The following is a 19,593-nucleotide window of genomic DNA, read 5'->3' as shown; positions in this document are numbered from 1 at the left end:
TGTACATGTGTGACTGGGTAAAATTATAAATATGTCTATTTCACCACAATTTAAAAAATCAGGTTCATAACATGCCCAACTTTCTGGCCCATAAACTCAACAGAGATGCAAAGAATTTAAGATCCTTACAGAATGAAGGAAAAACAAAGGTTTCATATACGAGCTTTCCAGGACCTTCCATGGTTTCTAGGCCTTGGAAATCTGAGCAACAGTTCTGTCCCATTCTCCTGCACCCGACTCTAACCCCAGGGAAGGAGTTGGGCCCCAAGCTCGGCTCCTGCTGTCCTGGCCTCAGCTGTGTATAAAGAAGGTGAGAGCAACACCAGGGCCACCAGGGCCCCACTCTGCTTTTCCACAGGGAGATGCTGCGCTTGAGGAAAGCTGGTTGGACGGGCAAAAAACATCTGCCAGACTCTAAGATACAGAATAGTCTGACACACAGGGACTGCTCCCCAAGAAAGAACAGCAGTGCAGAATTCACAGGTTCAAGCTGGTGAAGTAAGTTGAGGAATGAGATCATAAAGACGGTGACAGCAGGCTTTCTGCCTGTGGAGGAGATACCGTGGGTGACAGGAAAGGCCCATTCTTCTGTCTCCCACTTTTCTCACACAGTCACTCAATCACACTTAGTCAGACTCAGCCACACTTCACCTAGGGTCGCAAACACTGTTGCAGTCGGAAAACACAGCTTTCACACAATCAGGCAGTTCTGTACAATGAACACTCAGTCCCCAGTGAACACCCACTCCTCCACCCACCTGATTGCCAAGGACAGCTGTGGAGCAGGCAGTTGACACCTCATCATCTCCGAACCAGACGGAAGCAATGCGGGAGGGCATACCCAGGATGAAGACCTGGGCCATGGAGCAGATGACCTGACCCAGCACGGTGACTGGGAAGAGATGTGGCTGCAGGCTGCCCACCTTCACCCAGGCCCCCAGGCAGTTGAGAGCGGAGCCAGCGAGAGAGATGGTCCGCAGGCCGAACTTCTCCAAGAGCCAGGCCACGGGCAGGAGCAGAGGGGTGTAGGTCAGCATGTAGCACATGGACAGCCAGTCGATGGCAAAGGAACTGACCCCATAGAAGTACATGAAGATGTTATTGATGGCGGCGTAGTGGATCCACTGGAAGGCGTTGCACATGGAGTAGCAGCTGAACACCAGGACCACCGCCCACCGGCGCTTGCTCACCTTGATCGTGAACTCTCTGTCCAAAACTCTGAATAGGGTGTAGCCACGGGCTTCTGCCTCGAGTGGGGGCATCTGAGAAGGGGTGCCATCATGCTCCTGTTGGTTGGGATCTTCATCTGCCATGACTCCAACCTCTACCGGAGCCTTGAGCACGTGCTAGGGACTCCAGCAGTCTTAAGAGACAGTGCCGTGACCAGTTCTCTGAAGTCCTCAGGCCACTTGCCCCTCCTGTCCTAGAGTCACAGAATAAAGGGAGGCCTGAGCCTACCAAAGAGCCGAGAGTGGGGCTCCTTGTGCTCACCTCCCAGTTCTGCTCCCACTTGGCCTTTATGTCCTCTGTCCCCGACTACTATCCCCTAGGCTGGTGGAAAATGCCTCAAGCCAGCCCTGGCAACCTCCCAAGGCTTTCTGGCCACGTTCAGCCCATCAAAAACAGTTATCTCCTTGCACAAGAACTTGGCGGGACTCTGATAGCCCTGGGGCGGGCTTTGGGGCCTGGCTCCACCTCACTCTCCCACCCTAATTCCCAACCCTTCTTGCTAGACTTTCAGTATAAAGAGAAATCTGTAGATTTCCCAGGCTGGTTGTGCTCTTGGGATAAAGGTGAGTTACGGAAAACTTGTCTCCTAGTTGCTTTTCCCCCAGACCTGGTCTTTTGTTAGGGAACTCAGATTTGCAGCTAATTGGCAGGGTTCTTCTTTCTTTTGGATTCCTGGGTGGCCTCCTACGCACGGGGCCCTGAGTGGGAGGGGAGAGGGGGAGTTCTGAAATGCTGAAGACCCAGTGTCAGTTGAGTGGACTGCCTGGCACAGCACACCCTGCTAAGTGGTCTCTGCAGCCAGCTAGCCCTAGACTGCCCCCTGCTGGTCCGCAGCCCATCCCAGAGGGTAAACCCTCACGTCAAAGCCTCCAGCACTAATTTATTTCAGCCCTGAAGAGAGATTAGAGGCCAGATCCTCCCTGATTTCACACACCAGCCCAGCTGCTCCTAGGTGTGTTCCGTAAATTAAGATTCTCCACAACTCTGTGCCTCCGTTTTTTTGAAAATCTGTGAAACAAGGATGATGAGATAATGGTAACTTCCTCACAGTACTGTTTGGAGGCTTGAGCGGGTTAAGATTTGAAAGCACTTCGAAAATTCCTGGCAGGTAGTAAGACTTCCAGGAATGTCAGGTATCTTAACAATTAAAAACATACAAATTTTTGTGTTGTGCTAAATCTGTCTGCGGTATTCACTCATTTAAGCATCACAAGAATTCTGTGATGGAAGTGCTATCACTAGTCTGCATTTTTTAGATTTGAAAACTGAGGCACAAGAAGGTGCAGGGAGCTGGCCTGACTGCTCAGGCCCCTTCTTGGCCCTGAGAGAGATCAAAAGGTCCCTCACAGTCCCGCCACCCCTGATTTGTTAAAGTGCAAATTGGCCTTTCACACCTCCATCAAAGGAAATTGCTGCAGCAAACTTTTGCCGGATTTTCCTGACTAACAAGATTGTCAGGCTCCTGTGGATGATTTAATTCACACTAAGACGCCAGTGCCATGCTTTGCTCGTCTTAAAGAGTTGAGATAAAATATCTGAGCGAATGTCTGCGATTCTGCATGTATGCGTGTCTTTGAACTAAATTTAGTGAGTCCTGTTAGCATATATATGTATGTTACCCCTCAATAAAGTTGTCGGTGGTCAGCTTCAGCCAAGAGCTGGCTCCGTCCCTCTCAACCCCATTCTTTTTGAGTCTTTATTTCTCAGGTATTTCGTCCATTGCGTTCGTGACCGGTTCGTTTGCCGGCAGGCTCCGGCAGAAGGGAAGTAACTTCTTAAGGTCTCAGCTGATCTAAAGGGGCGTAATTCTCCTGCAACTGTGTATCTGTTCATGATACAGGCTGGGTACTCAGGCAGTCTGGGGACAGCAGTGTTGGCATCCACTTGGGTTTATTACAAAGGCAGAAGCCCAGGTTCACCCCAACCTACTGAATTAGCGGCTGCATTTTAAAAGACCTCTAGGTGATTCATTTGTTAGCATATTAAAGCTCAAGTGCCACTGGGTGCTGTGCTTTCTTGCTGTGTTCTTTAATTTCCACAGCAAAAAATGAAGAATTTAAGGCTCTGCAGATGTGGTTCTAAACTTGTTCTGCACATTTAAATCACATGGGGAACTCCACATTCCCAAAGCCTCTGCCATACCCCTGATCAGGTCTCTGAGAGTGGATCCAGCCTGAGCATGTTTAAAGCTGCCCAGGTGATCTCAACTTGCAGCCAAGTGAGCACCCTTGTGGTTTAAGAGCCACTGGTTTCTAGGAGAGGGAACACTACTTGAAGGCATCCAATTTTTTTGGTAGAAATCATGAAGTCTTGGGTTATAGCAGAGTGTCTGAAGAGGGAACTCATACCCATCTGAAGAACTTCTACCTTAATTTCCCATCCCCTGTCTCAAAATTCCAAAGTTTTCCCCATCTTTCTCCAGGGAACGTGGAACTTCCATTCTCGGGAAGCCCTCGAGATGTCTTTCTGTTTCTTTCCCTAGGTTATCATGGTTCTCTCCTAAAACTCTGCAGATACATTCTTCACTTCATTTTATGGATCTGGAAACTGAGGCCCAGAGAGTCAGAGGGTGTTGTCAGAGCCCCACAGCTGACTAGCATCAGAACGAGCAGATCGGTTTCCTGAGTCCCCTTTCCACGAGTCTCTGCCATGTGCTCCTCCGGGGCAATGCTTCAGTTTAGTGACAATTCCCAAGTGTCTAACCTGGGATTCAAGTGGTATTTGGGGTTGCCTTTTGTGTGGAGGGAGTCAGGTCTACTGTGAGTGCTGGACTTAAGTGTACTCAGGGTTTGTTCTACATTATGGGCTTTGGGATCCTGGGCAAGTTATTTTACCTCTTTAGTCTTCAGTTTATGAATGTGTAAAATGAAGATTAAAACTACATGTGTCATAGGGTTGCTGTGAGAATTATTAATAATTAAGATAGTATGTCAATTGTTTTAAAAGGCAATATTCTGACAGCCACCAAGTACTGTAGTAGTGTCTCTTAGCTGATTCCCACCAGGGAGAGGAAAGGTATACAAATGTGGGGTAGATTTTACATTGAGGGAAATATTTTGTATTCAGGGAAGAAACATTCATTGAGCAGCTTACTATATGTTCTATTTATCAGTATGTTCTTTCCACAGACATCAATTGGTACATGTTGAAGCTGAAGGAGAAGGACATTTTAGTGATTGTTTTCTTAAAGGGATTCTGGTTCCTGGTTCTATTCCAACTGACTCCCCCAGGGAGCTAGAGAGAACCCCTGACCTTGAGTTCAAGTCTTCCTGGTTCTGTGCAGAAAGGTTAAGAAGTCTGTCCCCTGGAGGTGAACAGTACCCCTGGCATTAGGAGCTAATCCTGAAGTCCAAAGGTGGTGGTATTTTTTTATTTTTTCTTAGTTTTCCTTTGGTTACATATCAAAGGCAAAGATGAGCTGAACTTAACGGTCAAAACAGAGATGAGAAAGGAAGACACCCCATGGCTGGGGGTGTTGAGGGAGGTAGGCCCTCCTCAATCCCTCCACCCCAAAAAACACATGTGGGGGTGGGTAGTGCCTCAGTCTTATCTCTCCCATCTCCCACAGCACCAAACAAAAGCCTCCAACCCCAGGGGCTGCTCCCCACCGCAGCCTGGGCTATACATGCAGTGGTTTCCAGCAGTCCCAAGGTCAGGGGGTGTGGCATCCTTTTTGATTGCTTACCCCCAACCTCCACAGGGGCTGTAGAAATGACAGCATGGAGGATGTGAAGGGTATGGGCAGGCTAAGTAGCTAATGAATCAGGTTGAGACCCTACGTGAGTCCCCCTTAAAAAGTACTGACGTGGAATTTGTATAAATGTTGCCCTTACACATCTTGTGTCATTTCCATGTGCAATACTGCACACTCACCCACACCCTGTTGGCCTCAGCTTCTCCACTTCCCATATATTGTGGCTAGAATCTCTTGTACATGTCTTTGTTCAGCCTGGAACCCTGAGTGAAGGAAGCTCCACTGCGTATGTCTGTCTCAATATCTGTGTGTAGAGTTGAGTTGAATTTCTTATCACTATGGAATTTTGAAAACTGGAACGAAGAAGAGAGCCCATCAGTTTACACAGAGAGAAGAACAGGTTCTTAAAACATTTTCAAGAAAACAGGTGCAGAGTGTCATCAGGTTGTCGTCAAGCCTGGAATCTGGAGGTCAGTAGGACAATGTTTTCTGAAGGAGAATCATTTCCTGTCTAGAATCCTACATGGAGACCACCAAAGGAAAAAAATAGTACTAGAAAAGAATAAAACACTTTCACACATGTAAAGTTTTTTTAAAGCACTTCCTTCTCCTCTCAAGAAGCTGGTAAAGGATGTGCTTCAGCAAAATGAGGGAGGAAACCTAGACAAAGTAAGCTGTAAGCTTGAAGAAACCAGGACTCCAACCCCAGGAAAGGCAATGGGACTTACCAAGATGACAGTAAAGAAACATCCCAAGTGGACAGCTGTGAGCCAGGCAGAGAAACCGCCTGTTCAGACTGAAGATGATCAAAGACCCCAGGAAAGATTTGTCAAGATGAGACTGAGAAGACTGTTTTAGAATACTGAAAGAGGTTTACAGACTGGGAGAGAATTAGGGGTGGGACTCGTAATCAGTACCACAAATATAACTAAATAAATGGGGAAGGGAGGCAATCTTAAATTCCAGTGAAATATAAAAAGCTATGAAGGAAAAGGGAACAAAGTTATGATTACCTTAAGAGACTCAGTTATGAACATGAGCACAATCATAATAATATGAAAACTGAACTTGATATGATCAAATATGACAAGTATATTGGGAGGATGGGGGAACAGGAAGTGGGTGCATGCATGTGGTGGAGATGAGGGTGGGGTGAGTAGAGCTAAATCCTTGACTGCCATATTGGAAAGTCAGCAAATAATGCCTATCATGTATAAAATCAGGAAGTATCTGTATACCCATGTTATTTAGAGCAAGGAAGGTAAATACCAAAGAATCATCTGCTAATGGCTGAAATAGTTGCCTCAGAGGACTAGGAAAGCAAGGTAGGCAATGATATTTTTGATAGATAATAATTTGAGTTTTTTAAACTATGCAAAACTTTGGTTTAAAAAAGCCTCAAAATTTAAAAATAGATCAATAATAGAGATTGAGCTGCTTCTCTGAGGCCCACAGGTGATGTCCAGGGGTGAAGTATTACATCCTGGACTTTATAATGTTGGTGCTAAAATGAACACCAAGTCTCCAACTCTGGAGCCACAGAGAAGCCTCTTCAGTTGAGCTGTGTCCTCCCAAGCTGTGCTGGGTGTCTCCTCAGAAAAGCAGGTGGGTGGTCAGAGGCCCTGTTACCTGCACACAAGTCTTCACCCTTCTCTGACCTTCTGTCTGCCTCTAGTGACTGTCAGACTCTATGGGGGTCTGATGCCTTCTACAATATTTATGACTCACCTGCTGCCCCAGCGTCCAAGGGCCAAGCCCAGGTTTGCTTCTCCCCTGAATCCTGTGTGTCAATGAGTAGCTCTGCCAGGTCACAGTCAGCCAAACCCAAACCCTGAGAAGCACCATTACTCCATCCATTGGGTGCTGACCGCCTTACCTTCTCAGTTCAGATTCTCATGGCTTTTTACCTTGATTCTCTGATGCCATCTTCATCGTTCTTACACGTCTTGTTCCCATCACTCAGTTCCACAGGGCTTTTCACTTCTGTCCCAGCCTCTGCCCTGCCTTGAACGCTCCAGTAGCCACCCCTAGCTTCAAGAAAGTTCTCACTCCTTGACTTAGCACACAAGAGGTTGTGATGTTGCTCTGGCCACCACTCCCACCGCCGCCCACTCCCACCTTTCCCTCCACATGCTGGACCTGACTGCAGCTCCCAGGCAGCACTATGAACACATCATGCCTAGCATGTGCCATGCTTCACTGCAGGACAAGCATCACCTCCTCCAGGAAGCCTTCCTTAGCGCCCAAGTCTGATTTGGAGTTCACCCTGTTCACCTTTCTGGTAGCTCCTTTCTAATGGTAGCATGAATGCTTGTTTTCCTCTTTAAGTCCTCTATTTACCATGGGTTCTTTGAGGTTATGAATCATTCCTTTCATAGTCAATCCTGAACCTCTTAGCTTGTTAGCTGGCCCCAGAAGGGACATGAAGGTGTAACTGAAGTGACTTCCGAGAGGCAATTCCTGAGTATACCCCTCCAGAAACCTCAACATGAATGAAAGCATGTGCAGCTGTTACCCAACCCAAGCTTGCTCTGCTCACCACACGAAAAGGCAGTAAATGGGAGATGAGTTGCTGGGGGCAATGAATAATGACTTTAATCAGGAAGCTAGCAGACCAAGAATTTGACAGAGTACTGTCTGAAAAAACCTATTTTCCCTCAGCCTGAAATTGGCTCCTTTTACTATCCACGTCAGAGGAAGTGGGCAGCCACTGTGATGCCAACAAATGGCCGAGAGGGACCTCTGACAGTCTCTGGCTAACGTGCCTGCACCACTCCTATTACAATTCCCATGTAACAATCTAGATACAATCTAGTGGGAACAAGGGGTGATAACCTTCCTAGCTACTTCCTGCTAAACAGGGATGATGAGGGCATGTAAAATGGAATTGATCAGCTTTGGGCTAGGAATATTTCTTTAAAATTTTACTAAGTAATACAATTCTCTTTAACTACAACTATCTGAATCTGATGAAATTCCTTCTACAAGGAACTTTTAATCTCAATACTTATCATTTTTGAAGAGCAACCTTAAGGCTTCTAAGGGCTCACAAACCTATTGCTCTCTAGGCTTCTCGGGAGTGGATCATTTTCTGATGACAGTGGGGCTGCTTTGACCTGAATGTGATATATCCATGGCTTTATTCCAGCTAATATGATGGATGACTATGCAGTAAGTAAAACCAGGGGCTTCCCTGGTAGCTCAGAGCTAAAGAATCTGCCTACCAAGCAAGAGACCCGGGTTGGATCCCTGGAGAAGGAAATGGCAACCCAATCCAGTATTCTTGCCTGGAGAATTCCATGCACAGAGGAGCCTGGTGGGCTACAGTCCACGGGCTGCAAAGAGTGGGACATGACTGAGTGACTAAACTTTCACTATTTTGTGTAGGGCTTCTATAATCAAATTGTCCACATATTGGAGGAAGAGTTTGTCATCCAATTTAAAGTTTCTAAGATCCCAAACCAACACTAACATTTCCCAAAAAGGTAAGGGGAATTTTTTTCTGCTGTACCACATGCAGCATGTGGGATCTTAGTTCCCCAACCACGGATAGAACCTATGACCCATGCAGTGCAGTAGAGGCATGGAGTCTTCTTAACCACGGACCATCAGGGAAGTCTCCAAGGTCGGGGAATTCTTAAATCCTTGAGGCAGGACTGTCCAACTACACTGTTGAACTATCTGTGTTCTTGTGTGCTATCATTCAAAAACAAATAGCTGCTATGATTCTTTTGTGATAGGGATGCAGAAAAAAAAAGCATCTGTCAAGTCCAAAATTCACAAACAGCTTTAATTCTCCTAGAATAGTTGAAAGGAGTGTGGATGGTTGTAAGTAGCTACCACAGGGTGCAAATCTTAGACTATTTCTTTACTAGCCCTCAAGTCTTAGACAAAGCAATACTCTGCTGGGTTTGACTTTTTGACTGGGAAGATAGGGGTGTTATACAGGGACAGACAAAGTGTAATCAGTCCTATTTTCAAAAACCTTTTGAGAACTGGCTGAATTCCCTTGTGGGTTTCTTGCTTAAGGGGGTTTCAGGTGTCCCAGCATCCCTTTTTAATGGGATTTGTATTAGCCTTGTGTTTTTGCCCTATCCTGGGGTGCCATCAGCCCACACTTCCAGCCTTACCTTTCTGTAGGCCTGGGAGGAGAGGTGCTGCGAGATGAGAGTTCTGTCCTTTTCTGAGATGTCCATGAGTGCCATGTAGGCATACAGCATGCTCTGGTGGGACCCTGATGTCACGCTCTTCTAACAGAACAGTTACTTGGGCATTGAAGTTACAAAGGAGATCTTGGCCCAAAGGAGAGACTGGACACACTGGCATATACAAGATACTGTGTTTCAGGGTGAGGTCCCCTAATTGACATTCTAAAGGTCGTCAAAACAACAGTTTTGTACCCATGACCAGGATGGATTGAGATGTTTTCTGTGCCACCTTGGTGTTTACGACAGAGTGTGTTCCACCTGTATCTATCAGAAAGTCAATCAACTCCCTCCCCACCCCCGCCCCCCGCCCTGTCGAAGTCCCCCAGGGGACTGGATGCCTCAAGTCCAAGGGAGATCTCGGGCCTCTTTATTCATTAGAATGTTCCTGTCTTTCAACCATATGAGAGGCTCCTGTCTTTCTGTCATTGTTTTCCTTCTTATTCCTTATCCCTGGGCAACCTATTTTCCAATGCCTTTCCTCCTTACAGTAAGTTGATTGTTCCCTTCCCAATAGTGGCTTACCTCTCTTCAGGTTATTACCCATCTGGGAATCCAAAGCTGCTGCTAGAAAAGTAAGGTTCTGTCTTGCATCTTCTTGCTTCTCTTGTTGTTCCCTGTTGTTGAACACTTTAAAAGCAACATCTACCAATAGAGAAAGGGTCATTCCAAATGCACCGTGTAACTGTTATATAATTTTCTTCTAATATCTAGGGCGCTTTGCTCAATGGAGGTCATAGTTACCATTCTCAAATTTCTGGGGTCTTCAGGGTCTGTACTAGTGTAGCAGCTATAAGCTTTAAAACTGCTTTCTAGAAACTCTGATGGATCCTCATTGGGTTTTGGTGTAGCTCTTGACTTTTTCTGAAGCTCTTTTGCCTAGATACTCCCTTTTAAAGGCCTGCTAAGATGCACTTCCTGTAATGCTCTAGGAGCATCGTACCTCCATTATTAGGATCCCAGGCAGGCTCAGCAGTTGGAACTGCCAGATTTGCTTTGGAGTTCCGTTGGGACCTGCTTGAAGAGGCTACTGTGTTTCCTCTCTAGCCTTGATGACCATCTTTCTTTCATCCCCAGTAAGCATCCATTCATAAGAGTGCGAATGTCTACCCAAGAGCAAGGGTGAGCGGCAAAGCAGAATGAAAAGTTCAGTCATGTGGAGTGGGTCCTCTCAGTATGCAGGGTTATGGACTTTCCAATTAAATAAATCCAAAGTTGAGAATAGATTGTGCATCAGTAGAAACCAGGCTGGGTGACCATCTGCATTAAGGCCTCCTGCAGGACATTGACACATGGGAAATTGCCCTGCTCTGGAAGTGGCTCCTGGTCCAAACTGGGTGCCCTTTTCAAGTCTTAGATGGTGACACCAAGCCAGGCCCCTGTGCCCCAGGGGTTAGCATAGAAACTTCTAAATGATCCCTCTAAGCAGAGGAAACAGGAGGCCATGACAGTCTTGGTGGCATAAGGAGTGGTTGAAACAACTACCAGTGAAGCCTGCTCGACCTGTAGAGGAGCCAGGCTGTCCAGAGGGGGGCTTAAGTTTTGAAATAACATGTCCTCAGTCTCATTTTCTCCTTCTCCCTCTTGTAAAACAGGTGTCCCCTTGGATTTCATTTTAGACCACTGAACCATAAGGTGGCAGTTGTCTGACCTCTTTTCCTCCTGATGCAGTAGCATAAATGCTTCTACATATGGAGTCTCATCATTTTTACCTGCTCTTTACCAAAACAATTCTAACTGCAATTTCATATAATAATTGAGTCATTCAAGGGCTATCACTCTCCACTGGGACCACACACTATAACAACAGAATATCATCTTTTTTAGTCATAGGCCCACAGCTGTATTTCGCCTACTGATTTAAAATTCACCCCAAAGGGCTTTCCTTGGGGACAAATGGAGTAGTTCACATATTTATAAGTTCAAGAGCAACAAAACACAAAAAGCACAAGCAAATTTCAACACCAAAAGTCTAAACAGATTCCATCGTAAATGAACGCAGAACACAAGCAAACCAACTAGATCACAAATCCTGTAGAGTTCGCCAATTCCCCTCTCCAAGAGGGAATCACAATTAATTGTGAAACAAATTGTCTTTTCCCTCAAAATATAAACCCAAACTGAAAGGAGAGAATGTTCCTGGTTGTACAGAGCAGAGCAAATTGCCCTACTGTCAGAACTCCTAAATGTTGATTTCTTGCTCCGACTGCCAAACGCTAGGGTAGCTGATGCTGCTTCAGGGAATTTTGAAGGCAAGGTTATCAGGACAAAGTGGTTCCAGCAGCTGCTCAGGCCTTACCTGAAAATTCTCCAACCAGGGCTGGCTGGCCACAAGCAGCAGGGTTCTGGCTTTGCTGAAATTGCTATTGAGTCCAAGCTTGCTCTACTCACCACATGATAGGCCAATACATCGGGAGATGATTTGTTGGGGCAAGGAATAAGAACTTTAATCAAAAAGCTAGCAGACCAAGAAGATGGCAGTCTCAAAAAACCATCTCCCCTCAGTCCCAATCCAGGCTCCTTTCACAAAAAGGAAGGTGATGGGCAGGGACCCACTGCAATGCCAACCAACGCCTGAGAGGGACTGTTAGTGGTCACTCCTTAACGGTTGCTCACTGATGGCTGCTTGCTTCAGGGAGGAGCCCATGGCAACATTGACCATTGGCTGAGGGGGACTGCTGATGGTAGCTTACTGATACCTGCATGCCTGCCCCTGCCCTATTACACAGCTTCTTCCTAGTGTTCCCATCTCCTCTGTTTATTTTGTCTTTCTCTTTCCTGAGGCACCTCCCCCATGGGAGTTGCCCACTGCCCCCATCTCATGGAGCCCATGGTTGGGGTGCACTCCTGTGCTGAGTGTGAATCTGGATTCCTCTTCTCTCTAGGGCCCTCTCAATACAGAGAGTCTCTGAGTCCATCCTTGAAGGGTATGTAGGCAGGGCCTGCTGAGGCCCAAGGCAGAAGAGAGACCCCTTCTTCTTAGAAGAGAGGATGGGATGAGAGCCTCCTGCCTGGATGTGAGGATGCCAGGCTGTGCCCTGGGGACATGGTTTTGTTACCAAGCCCAAGCTCAAGCTGGGTCTGCTCGCGGCAGGACAGGTCAGTAAAGCAGGAGACGAGGTCTGGCAACAAGTAATAATGATTGTAATCAGAAAGCTAGCAGACCGAAAAGATGAAATACTAGCATCTCAGAAAACCGTCTCCCCTCAGACCGAATTCCGGGCTCCTTTTATACAGAGCACCGAGAGGGGGAGGAGCTCTCTGTGGCACTGACCAATCACTAAGCAGGACCACTAACGGTCACTGGTTGACAGTTGCTCTAAAATGGTCGTTTGCATGGGGGAGGGGCCCAACGGGGCACCAACCAATGGCTGAATGGGACTGCTATAACTCCTGCCTGCCCCAGGGCTATTTCAGTTTAAAATCGATTTTTCACTTCCCTGGAAATCAAGACTATCTAGAGAGGCCACAAATGGTACCAGCCCCTCTCGAAAGAAAATGTCCGTTTATCCACCTGGGTCCCATTTTGCTTCCTTGTGTATGTTTGTGGCTGTCCACTATGTTGTTTTTCAGGCATTTTGATATATTTTGAGTACTTCTTAATCATTAGAAAAATTTAAAAGTTGCTCCATTAACACCAGACTTAACTATAAAACTTGAGATAAGAGGAAGGGGATATTAAAAGGGTTTTTTTTTAAAACCTTAAATACTATACACAAAAAGGGCTAGGACTGATAAAAGAATTCAGCAAGGTAACAGGATATGAGATTAACAAACAGAAATCATTTGACTTTCTTTACACCAACAATGAAATATCAGAAAAGGAACAACAGAGGATGAGTTGGCTGGATGGCATTACCAACTCAAAGGACACGAGTTTGAGCAAACTCTGGGAGATAGTGAAGGGCAGGAAAGTCTGGTGTGCTGCAGTCCACAGGGTTGCAAAGAGTCGGTCTTGACTTAGTGAATGAACAACAATAAAAACAATGTTTTAAAAAAGGAATACCTTTTAACACTGCTCCAAAAAAGAAAAAAGACCAATCTTTAGGAATAAACCTGACCAAGGAGGTGAAAGACTATGTGGTGAGAACTATTTAATATGAAACATTCATAAAGGAAGATGTTTCAAAGAAATGGGAAGATACCCCATGTTGTTGGAATGGAAGAATTAATACTGTTAAATGGCCATACTGTAATAGCACTGGGGCAGGTCCGAGCTATAGCAGCCCTGCTCAGCCATTGGTTGGCACTAGAGTGGGCCCCTCCTCAAGCAAGCAACCATTTACAAGGAACTATACTGTGAAGAAAGCTGAGTGCCGAAGAACTGATGCTTTTGAACTGTGGTGTTGGAGAAGACTCTTGAGAGTCCCTTGGACTACAAGGAGATCCAACCAGTCCATCCTAAAGGAGATCAGTCCTGGGTGTTCATTGGAAGGACTGATGCTGAAGCTGAAACTCCAATACATGGCCACCTCATGTGAAGAGGAAAAGACCCTGATGCTGGGAGGGATTGGGGGCAGGAGGAGGAGGGGACAACAGAGGATGAGATGGCTGGATGGCATCACCGACTCAATGGACATGAGTTTGAGTAAACTCCAGGAGTTGGTGATAGACAGCGAGGCCTGGCGTGCTGCGATTCATGGGGTCGCAGAGTCGGACACGACTGAGCGACTGAACTGAACTGAACTGAATACTTCAATAAAAATAAATAAATAAAAAAGGCTTGTGTATGTGTATGTGCATAATCTACAGAAAGCCCACTGGTGTGTAGGAGCTGCGATCCAGTTGTGAGCAAAACAGATGTACTTCCTCCATGCAAAGAGCTTACATTCTTGGGAGGACAGCCATCAGTCAAATAGTCACACCTGTAAATAAAATTAGGGTAAGTACTATCAGGGTTATTTGTAAGAATTTATAAAGAAAAACAGGTGAACTAGATCTCAAAGCAGATCATAAGAAACAGTGAGGACTAAGTAAGTGGAAGGAGGGTGAAGGCATTCCAGGCAGAGGAATCAGTGCATGCAAAGGCCCTGAGGCAGGGGGGAGCTAATCCTTCAGGAAGTTAAAGTCCATGTGACTGGAGCAGAGAGAGGGTGAAGATGACTGGAGAGAGAGGCAGCAGTTAGTGCTGCAGGATCCATCAAGGACTTTTCATTTTATCTGAGAGCAGAGGGGAGCCACCGAGAGGTATGAGGCACAGGAGGGTCAGATCTGTCACCGGGAGAGGCTGCTCTGGCTGCTTCCTGGAGAAACCAGTTGGGGTGGGGGGCGAGCGAGGGGGACAGAGAGACCTCTCATGAGGCCGCCGTGTCACCCAGGTGAGAATGGAGCCTGTGGACGGAACATGGGCAGCGGCAGGAGGATGGGGAGCAGTGGGCGGTTAGGGCGAGGGCTGGACGGGAGGACTCGGCATGATGCCCTTGGAGGGAGGGGAACGGCCTCCTCCTGGAAATCTTGCAGAGACAAGTTGTACAGGAAAAGCGCCTGCATTATACCACCCCCCCTCCTGTATCTCCTGCTTCTCTACTGGGCCTCCCACACCTTCCTGCAGCTGCCTCAGGCTCCTCAAGGTCCAGAGGCTCCAGAAGCTGGCTGAAATCCGTGTGATTCCCCTGAAAATCCAATAATCTAATTTGAATGGAAAGTAAATCCTCTCAGGTTTCACTCTTCAGGCTTCACACGCCCTCGAGGCTTCAGGGTGTGACACTTGGCTCAGGTTCACCTTAATTCTGGGAGTAAATGAATAATTAGAAAGAAACAAGCAAGTCCAAAATGAAGCCCAAGGATTTATGGATTCCGTGCAGTTTTTCAAAGTTGATAGCTGGGTGAGGTCCCTGCAGTTGATGCCACCAGCTGCCTTGAGCTCCAAGCAGCCTTGAAAGTGCCTCCTAGTATCTCAAACAGGGAGACCAGGAGTGCTGACTGCAGCCTAATTTTTTCAAACATCTTTTCCTTTTACTGTTACATTGACTGCAGATGACAAATGCCCAAGTTGAACCAGCTTAGGCACAAGGGGAATGTGTTTTGAGGGCAGTGGGGGAGCTCAGACTTCAAGGAGGAGGTGGCTAGGCAAGTGGCAGAAAGGTCAGACCTATTAATGCCCTGGGAACTGCCCCAGTCAGGGCTGGACGGCGCTCAGGACTCTTTCCTTCTCTCTGTCTCCCTGTGTCTCAGTCCCTCTGAACTGCTGTAACCAACATACCTTACACATAGCGGATATTTATTTCTCACAATTAGTTCTACAGGCCGGGAGGTCCCAGGTTCTAGGTGACGGCAGATTCCATGTCTGGTGAGTTCCAATTCCTGATTCTAGGGGCTTCTCTTGCTGTGTCCCCACATAGAGAAGGGGTGAGGGAGCTCTCTGGGGTCCTTTTTTATAAAGGCACTGATCCCATTCATGAGGGTTTCACCCTCATGACCCAGTCACCTCATACAAGCCACAACACCTAACACCATCACATTTAGGGGGGTGAGGTTTCAGTATATAAATTTTGGAGACACAAACAGTTCATAGCATCCTGTGTGTCCACTTTCTTGGTCTCTCTTCCTGAAGACTAGTTTTCTGCAGGCTGAAGTTTCACCTTTTGACATCTTCAGCTGCCTGAGAAAGGCTGCCATGATGTTCTGACTAAATACAAACTCCCAGAATTCTAGCCCAGTCCTAGACTCATCAACCATGACCATGGGGCAAGGGAGCTAATTCCATGGGGGCCACGTTGGATTGGAGGAGGGACAGTTCCCAAAAGGAGAGGGCCAATCAACCAGGAGATGAGTCCAGCAGCATGTGACAGTTAACTCATGTGTCCTGAGAATCAGGGGCCTGTAGAACTGAGGGACCTGGTTTCCCTCTTCCTGGGGCTGGGAAGCATCCACATTTTCCTAGTAAACACCATCAATCACATTCTCCAGAGTAATGATTGGGACCACAACCACGCTGGAGTCAGCCCGTGTCAAATTTCTCATGCACGACAACTTGTGGATACTGCAGACGCCTCCAGAAGCCAAGCACAGCCCTGTGTTTCTGCTGTTACAGATGTCCCTGTGACAACTCACCTTCCGGGTCCCTCCCCCTCTCCTTTCTCACTCCTTAGCATGCTTCTTAGTCCCCAGTGCTCCCAAGATCTCCTTTACCTGCCCAGGGGAAGAGCACAAATGCCTTTCTGGCTTACAAACTCACTGACTGATCTCCTTTGGGGTAGGAACCATGTACCAGGGGTGAATGAGCTCATTTCAGATGTGAGCAACACAAGGGCAGCTGCCAGCCAAGGCCAGCAGGCTCCCTGTCCAGTCCCAGGAGGACAGCCAGGCCCATCCAGGAAGCGGGGCACCCAGCCCTGTCTCTCCCCATCACTGCCCTTCCTCTAACCCCTTTTCGGCCTACCCGACTGGGATCCCTTATCTGCAGCTTGCTCCTCTGCGTTCCTCCCTTAATACTTAGGGCGGCCCTCACTGTGCCCCTCTCCCCGCAGCCCCTTCCTCTGCCTGTTCTTGTCTCAGCCTCCCCCACCAGCTCCCCGACCCCAACACCCTGCCCAGGCCCCCCCGCAGCCTCTGCCCTGTCTCTCACTCATCTCTCACCCCCCAACCCCACAAACATAGCACCTCAAAGTCAGCTCCCACCTTCCTGCCCCTCAGCTCCCTCCCACCCCCTGCGGCCTCCCCAGCCCAGCTCCCAGTCCCAGGTGCCCCCTCCTCCCCCTCCTCCCAGGGTCCCCCCCCGCCCCCCTGTTGCTCAGCCCCTGGGACTTGCCCCCTACCCCCAGCCCCTCCCTGTCTGCAGTGCCAAGGCCCCTCTGCCTCCACTGGGCAGATGGCTCCTCCTGCCAGCAGGCTCCCACCTTTCCTGTTGGCCTCACTTGTCTGCGAGTTTCCTTTTCAGATCCATGGATTCAAGAAAAGTGAGTGGATTTAAAAAAGGAAGTCACAGTGCAGAGAGTTTATGGATGCTGCAGAAATGGGGTACTGCTAATGGTACCTGGATGACTGCAGTGTGGGAAATGCCGAGTGAGAGGAGCGGGTACACACTCAGAGGGAGAACATCCAGGGGCGCGTACAGTGACAACGCCGTGTCGTGTCATTTCAGTGTCGGCACACCTCCTCTCTGTGAATCAGGTAACCACACACGAAACGACTGACACACCCTGTTTCCATCCCCCACAACCTCCGTGGCCTACGAGCCAGGACTCAGTGTCCCCTCAGAGTCTGGCCCCAAGTCCCGTCACGGAGCTTGCTTCCCTCTGTCTCCCAGACACTCACTTCCTTGGAAGCTGACCTGTCCCCAGCATCTCCGCAGTCATCAAAACCCAGCACCCAGCCAGGGTCCTGGAAAAGTCTGAGACGTCACAAGGAATCTGTGGGGCCTAGAGATCCAGCAATCTTTCCCTCTCCTTCGTGAAAATCAGTGAGAGGTGGGAGGAGGCAGGGATGGAGGGTGGTCTGGGGCTGGTGATATCCACTCATTCATGTCTTCCTTCAAAAAGTGCATTTAGAACCCTGACTATGTGCCACGCACTGGTCCAAGCACAGAAGAGATGGTGAACACTGACAAGTTCTCAAACTGCTGAGGCTTACAGTCCTGTGGGGAAGACACTCAGTGGATAAACAATGAGTACAACATCACACAAGACAGCAAGACAGAGTGAGGTGGTGGGTAGGGAAGGCCTGTCTGAAGAGGTGAAGTTTGAGCAGAAGTGAGAAAACAAGTCATACGGATATCTGGAGTGAGTGAACCCTAGACACAGGGACTGGCAGGTGCAAAGGACCTGTGGTAGGAACATGCTTGGTACATTAAGGCAAGGCAGGGAGGTCGTGTGGCTGGACCAGAGAGACTGAACAGAACAGCGGAGGACAGATGGTCAGATAGGAAGGTGGGGGCCATAGTGCGTGGAGTCTTGTGGGCTCTGGTGAGGACTGGGCTTTGGTTGAGGTAAGAAGCTAGAAGAGGGTTTTAAGTGGAAGACTGATGTTGTCGACTTGCACTGTAAAATGATCACGCTGTATGGAAAGTGCTTGGGGCCACTGACTGGGCCTTGAGCTGTAGTCTCCACATGAACAGACACAATGTTTGCAGCCTTATCTTTAAAAAATAATCCACTAGCATGGTAATATCTATGTCTACAGAGGACCACCTTCCAGAGTGTGGAGGAGTGCCTCCTCTACCCTGAGCCCCCAGCTCTCCAGCCTGTTCCCACCACCAAAGCCATCTCTGCCCCAACAAGTGACAAGGCAGACCACATGGAGGATATTTTATTGCTTTAATATATCTGGTGTTACAAATAGAAAATACGAATTATGATTTCTAATACACCAATGGTTTCAGTAAACATTTTGTTTATACATTTAAGAGGTTCAAGAGTAAACACTTTCTCCTTATGGGAAATTAAGGCATCATCATTTTCTACCTCCTTTCCACCCCTAACACGGATCTCACACCAGAAGTGTGAACTTCTTTTATGTACAGAGTACTGTATACACACACACATGCACACACACATGCCAGCTACCCTTGGGCAGTGGCCCAAGCGCCCAGCACCACTTCCATGCAGGCAACTCCAGTATGCTGAGCTTGGGGGCAGTAGTCACAACAAAACAGAACAGGGGTCATGGCACAGAGCTCAAGGACATAAGAAACAACCAAAATGTCTTATTTTAGGGAGATTCTCCCCAAGCCCATGACTAGAGCAAGACAGCAGGCAAGGCAGGAGGGGGCAGCTTAGGCTGGTTGAACAGGTGTGTGCGTGCATGTGTGCTCAGTCATGTCTGACTCTGTGTGACCCCATGGAATGTAGCCCACCAGGCTCCTCTGTCCATCAGATTCCTCAGGCAAGAATACTGGAGTGAGCTGCCATTTCCTACTCCAGGGGATCTTCCTGACCGAGGGATCGAACCTGTGTCTCTTGCATCTTCTGCATTGGCAGGCAGATTCTTTACCGCTGGCAACACCTGAGGGCCCCTGGTTGGAAGGAGTCCCTTTAAATTCAGGATATCTGAGAAAGGATTGTTGATGGAAGAGGGGTGGGGAGAGGGGCTGGGGCTGCAAACACTGTCCCCCCCAGAGGTGGACGCGCTTACCTAACCCAGCAGACCCGAGTCCCATTCACGGGCCACCTCTCCTTCTGCCCCTTCCCCTCATCTCTCAGGGACCTTTGGAGTCCTCAGGGGGGAAGGACCCAGGTGAGTCTGCAGTGAGGGTCACAGGTAGGAGGACACGAGCCCCCGAGTGGCGTCCAGAGGAAGGCAGCAGAGGTGACAGTGAGCGCACAAGGCCCTGGGCCAGGACACCTCCTGCAGGAAAGAACCTTTCTGTTCCCAAATCAGGCTACCAGACTCCCCAGATTCATTAGCACCATCACATCCCAAGGAGGTCAACGCCCTGAACTGGCTTTTTCTTCTCGGCCACATTAATGTTTTTGTCAAGTTTATTGGAGAGAGGGTTTGCAGACAGACGCCAACATGAGCTGGAAG

The 19,593-nt window shown here is 48.1% G+C and overlaps 1 protein-coding gene across 1 annotated transcript in view; it reads right to left on the bottom strand.

The window, feature by feature from the left end:
• LOC110126232 (choline/ethanolamine transporter FLVCR2-like) overlaps positions 1–12,345 on the bottom strand; it is a 35,111-nt gene extending 22,766 nt beyond the window's left edge. The window contains exon 1 of the mRNA XM_070469658.1: positions 759–12,345. Within this exon, the coding sequence (XP_070325759.1) occupies positions 759–1,313 (555 nt within the window). The 5' untranslated portion in view covers positions 1,314–12,345. The remainder of the gene's footprint in view (positions 1–758) is intronic.
• Between the last annotated feature and the right edge of the window lie 7,248 nt (positions 12,346–19,593).

The sequence above is a fragment of the Odocoileus virginianus genome, chromosome 6 (assembly GCF_023699985.2).
Source record: "Odocoileus virginianus isolate 20LAN1187 ecotype Illinois chromosome 6, Ovbor_1.2, whole genome shotgun sequence".
Taxonomy (NCBI): domain Eukaryota; kingdom Metazoa; phylum Chordata; class Mammalia; order Artiodactyla; family Cervidae; genus Odocoileus; species Odocoileus virginianus.
Note: the sequence above shows the minus strand (reverse complement) of the source record. Positions and strands in the feature narration are given on the sequence as shown.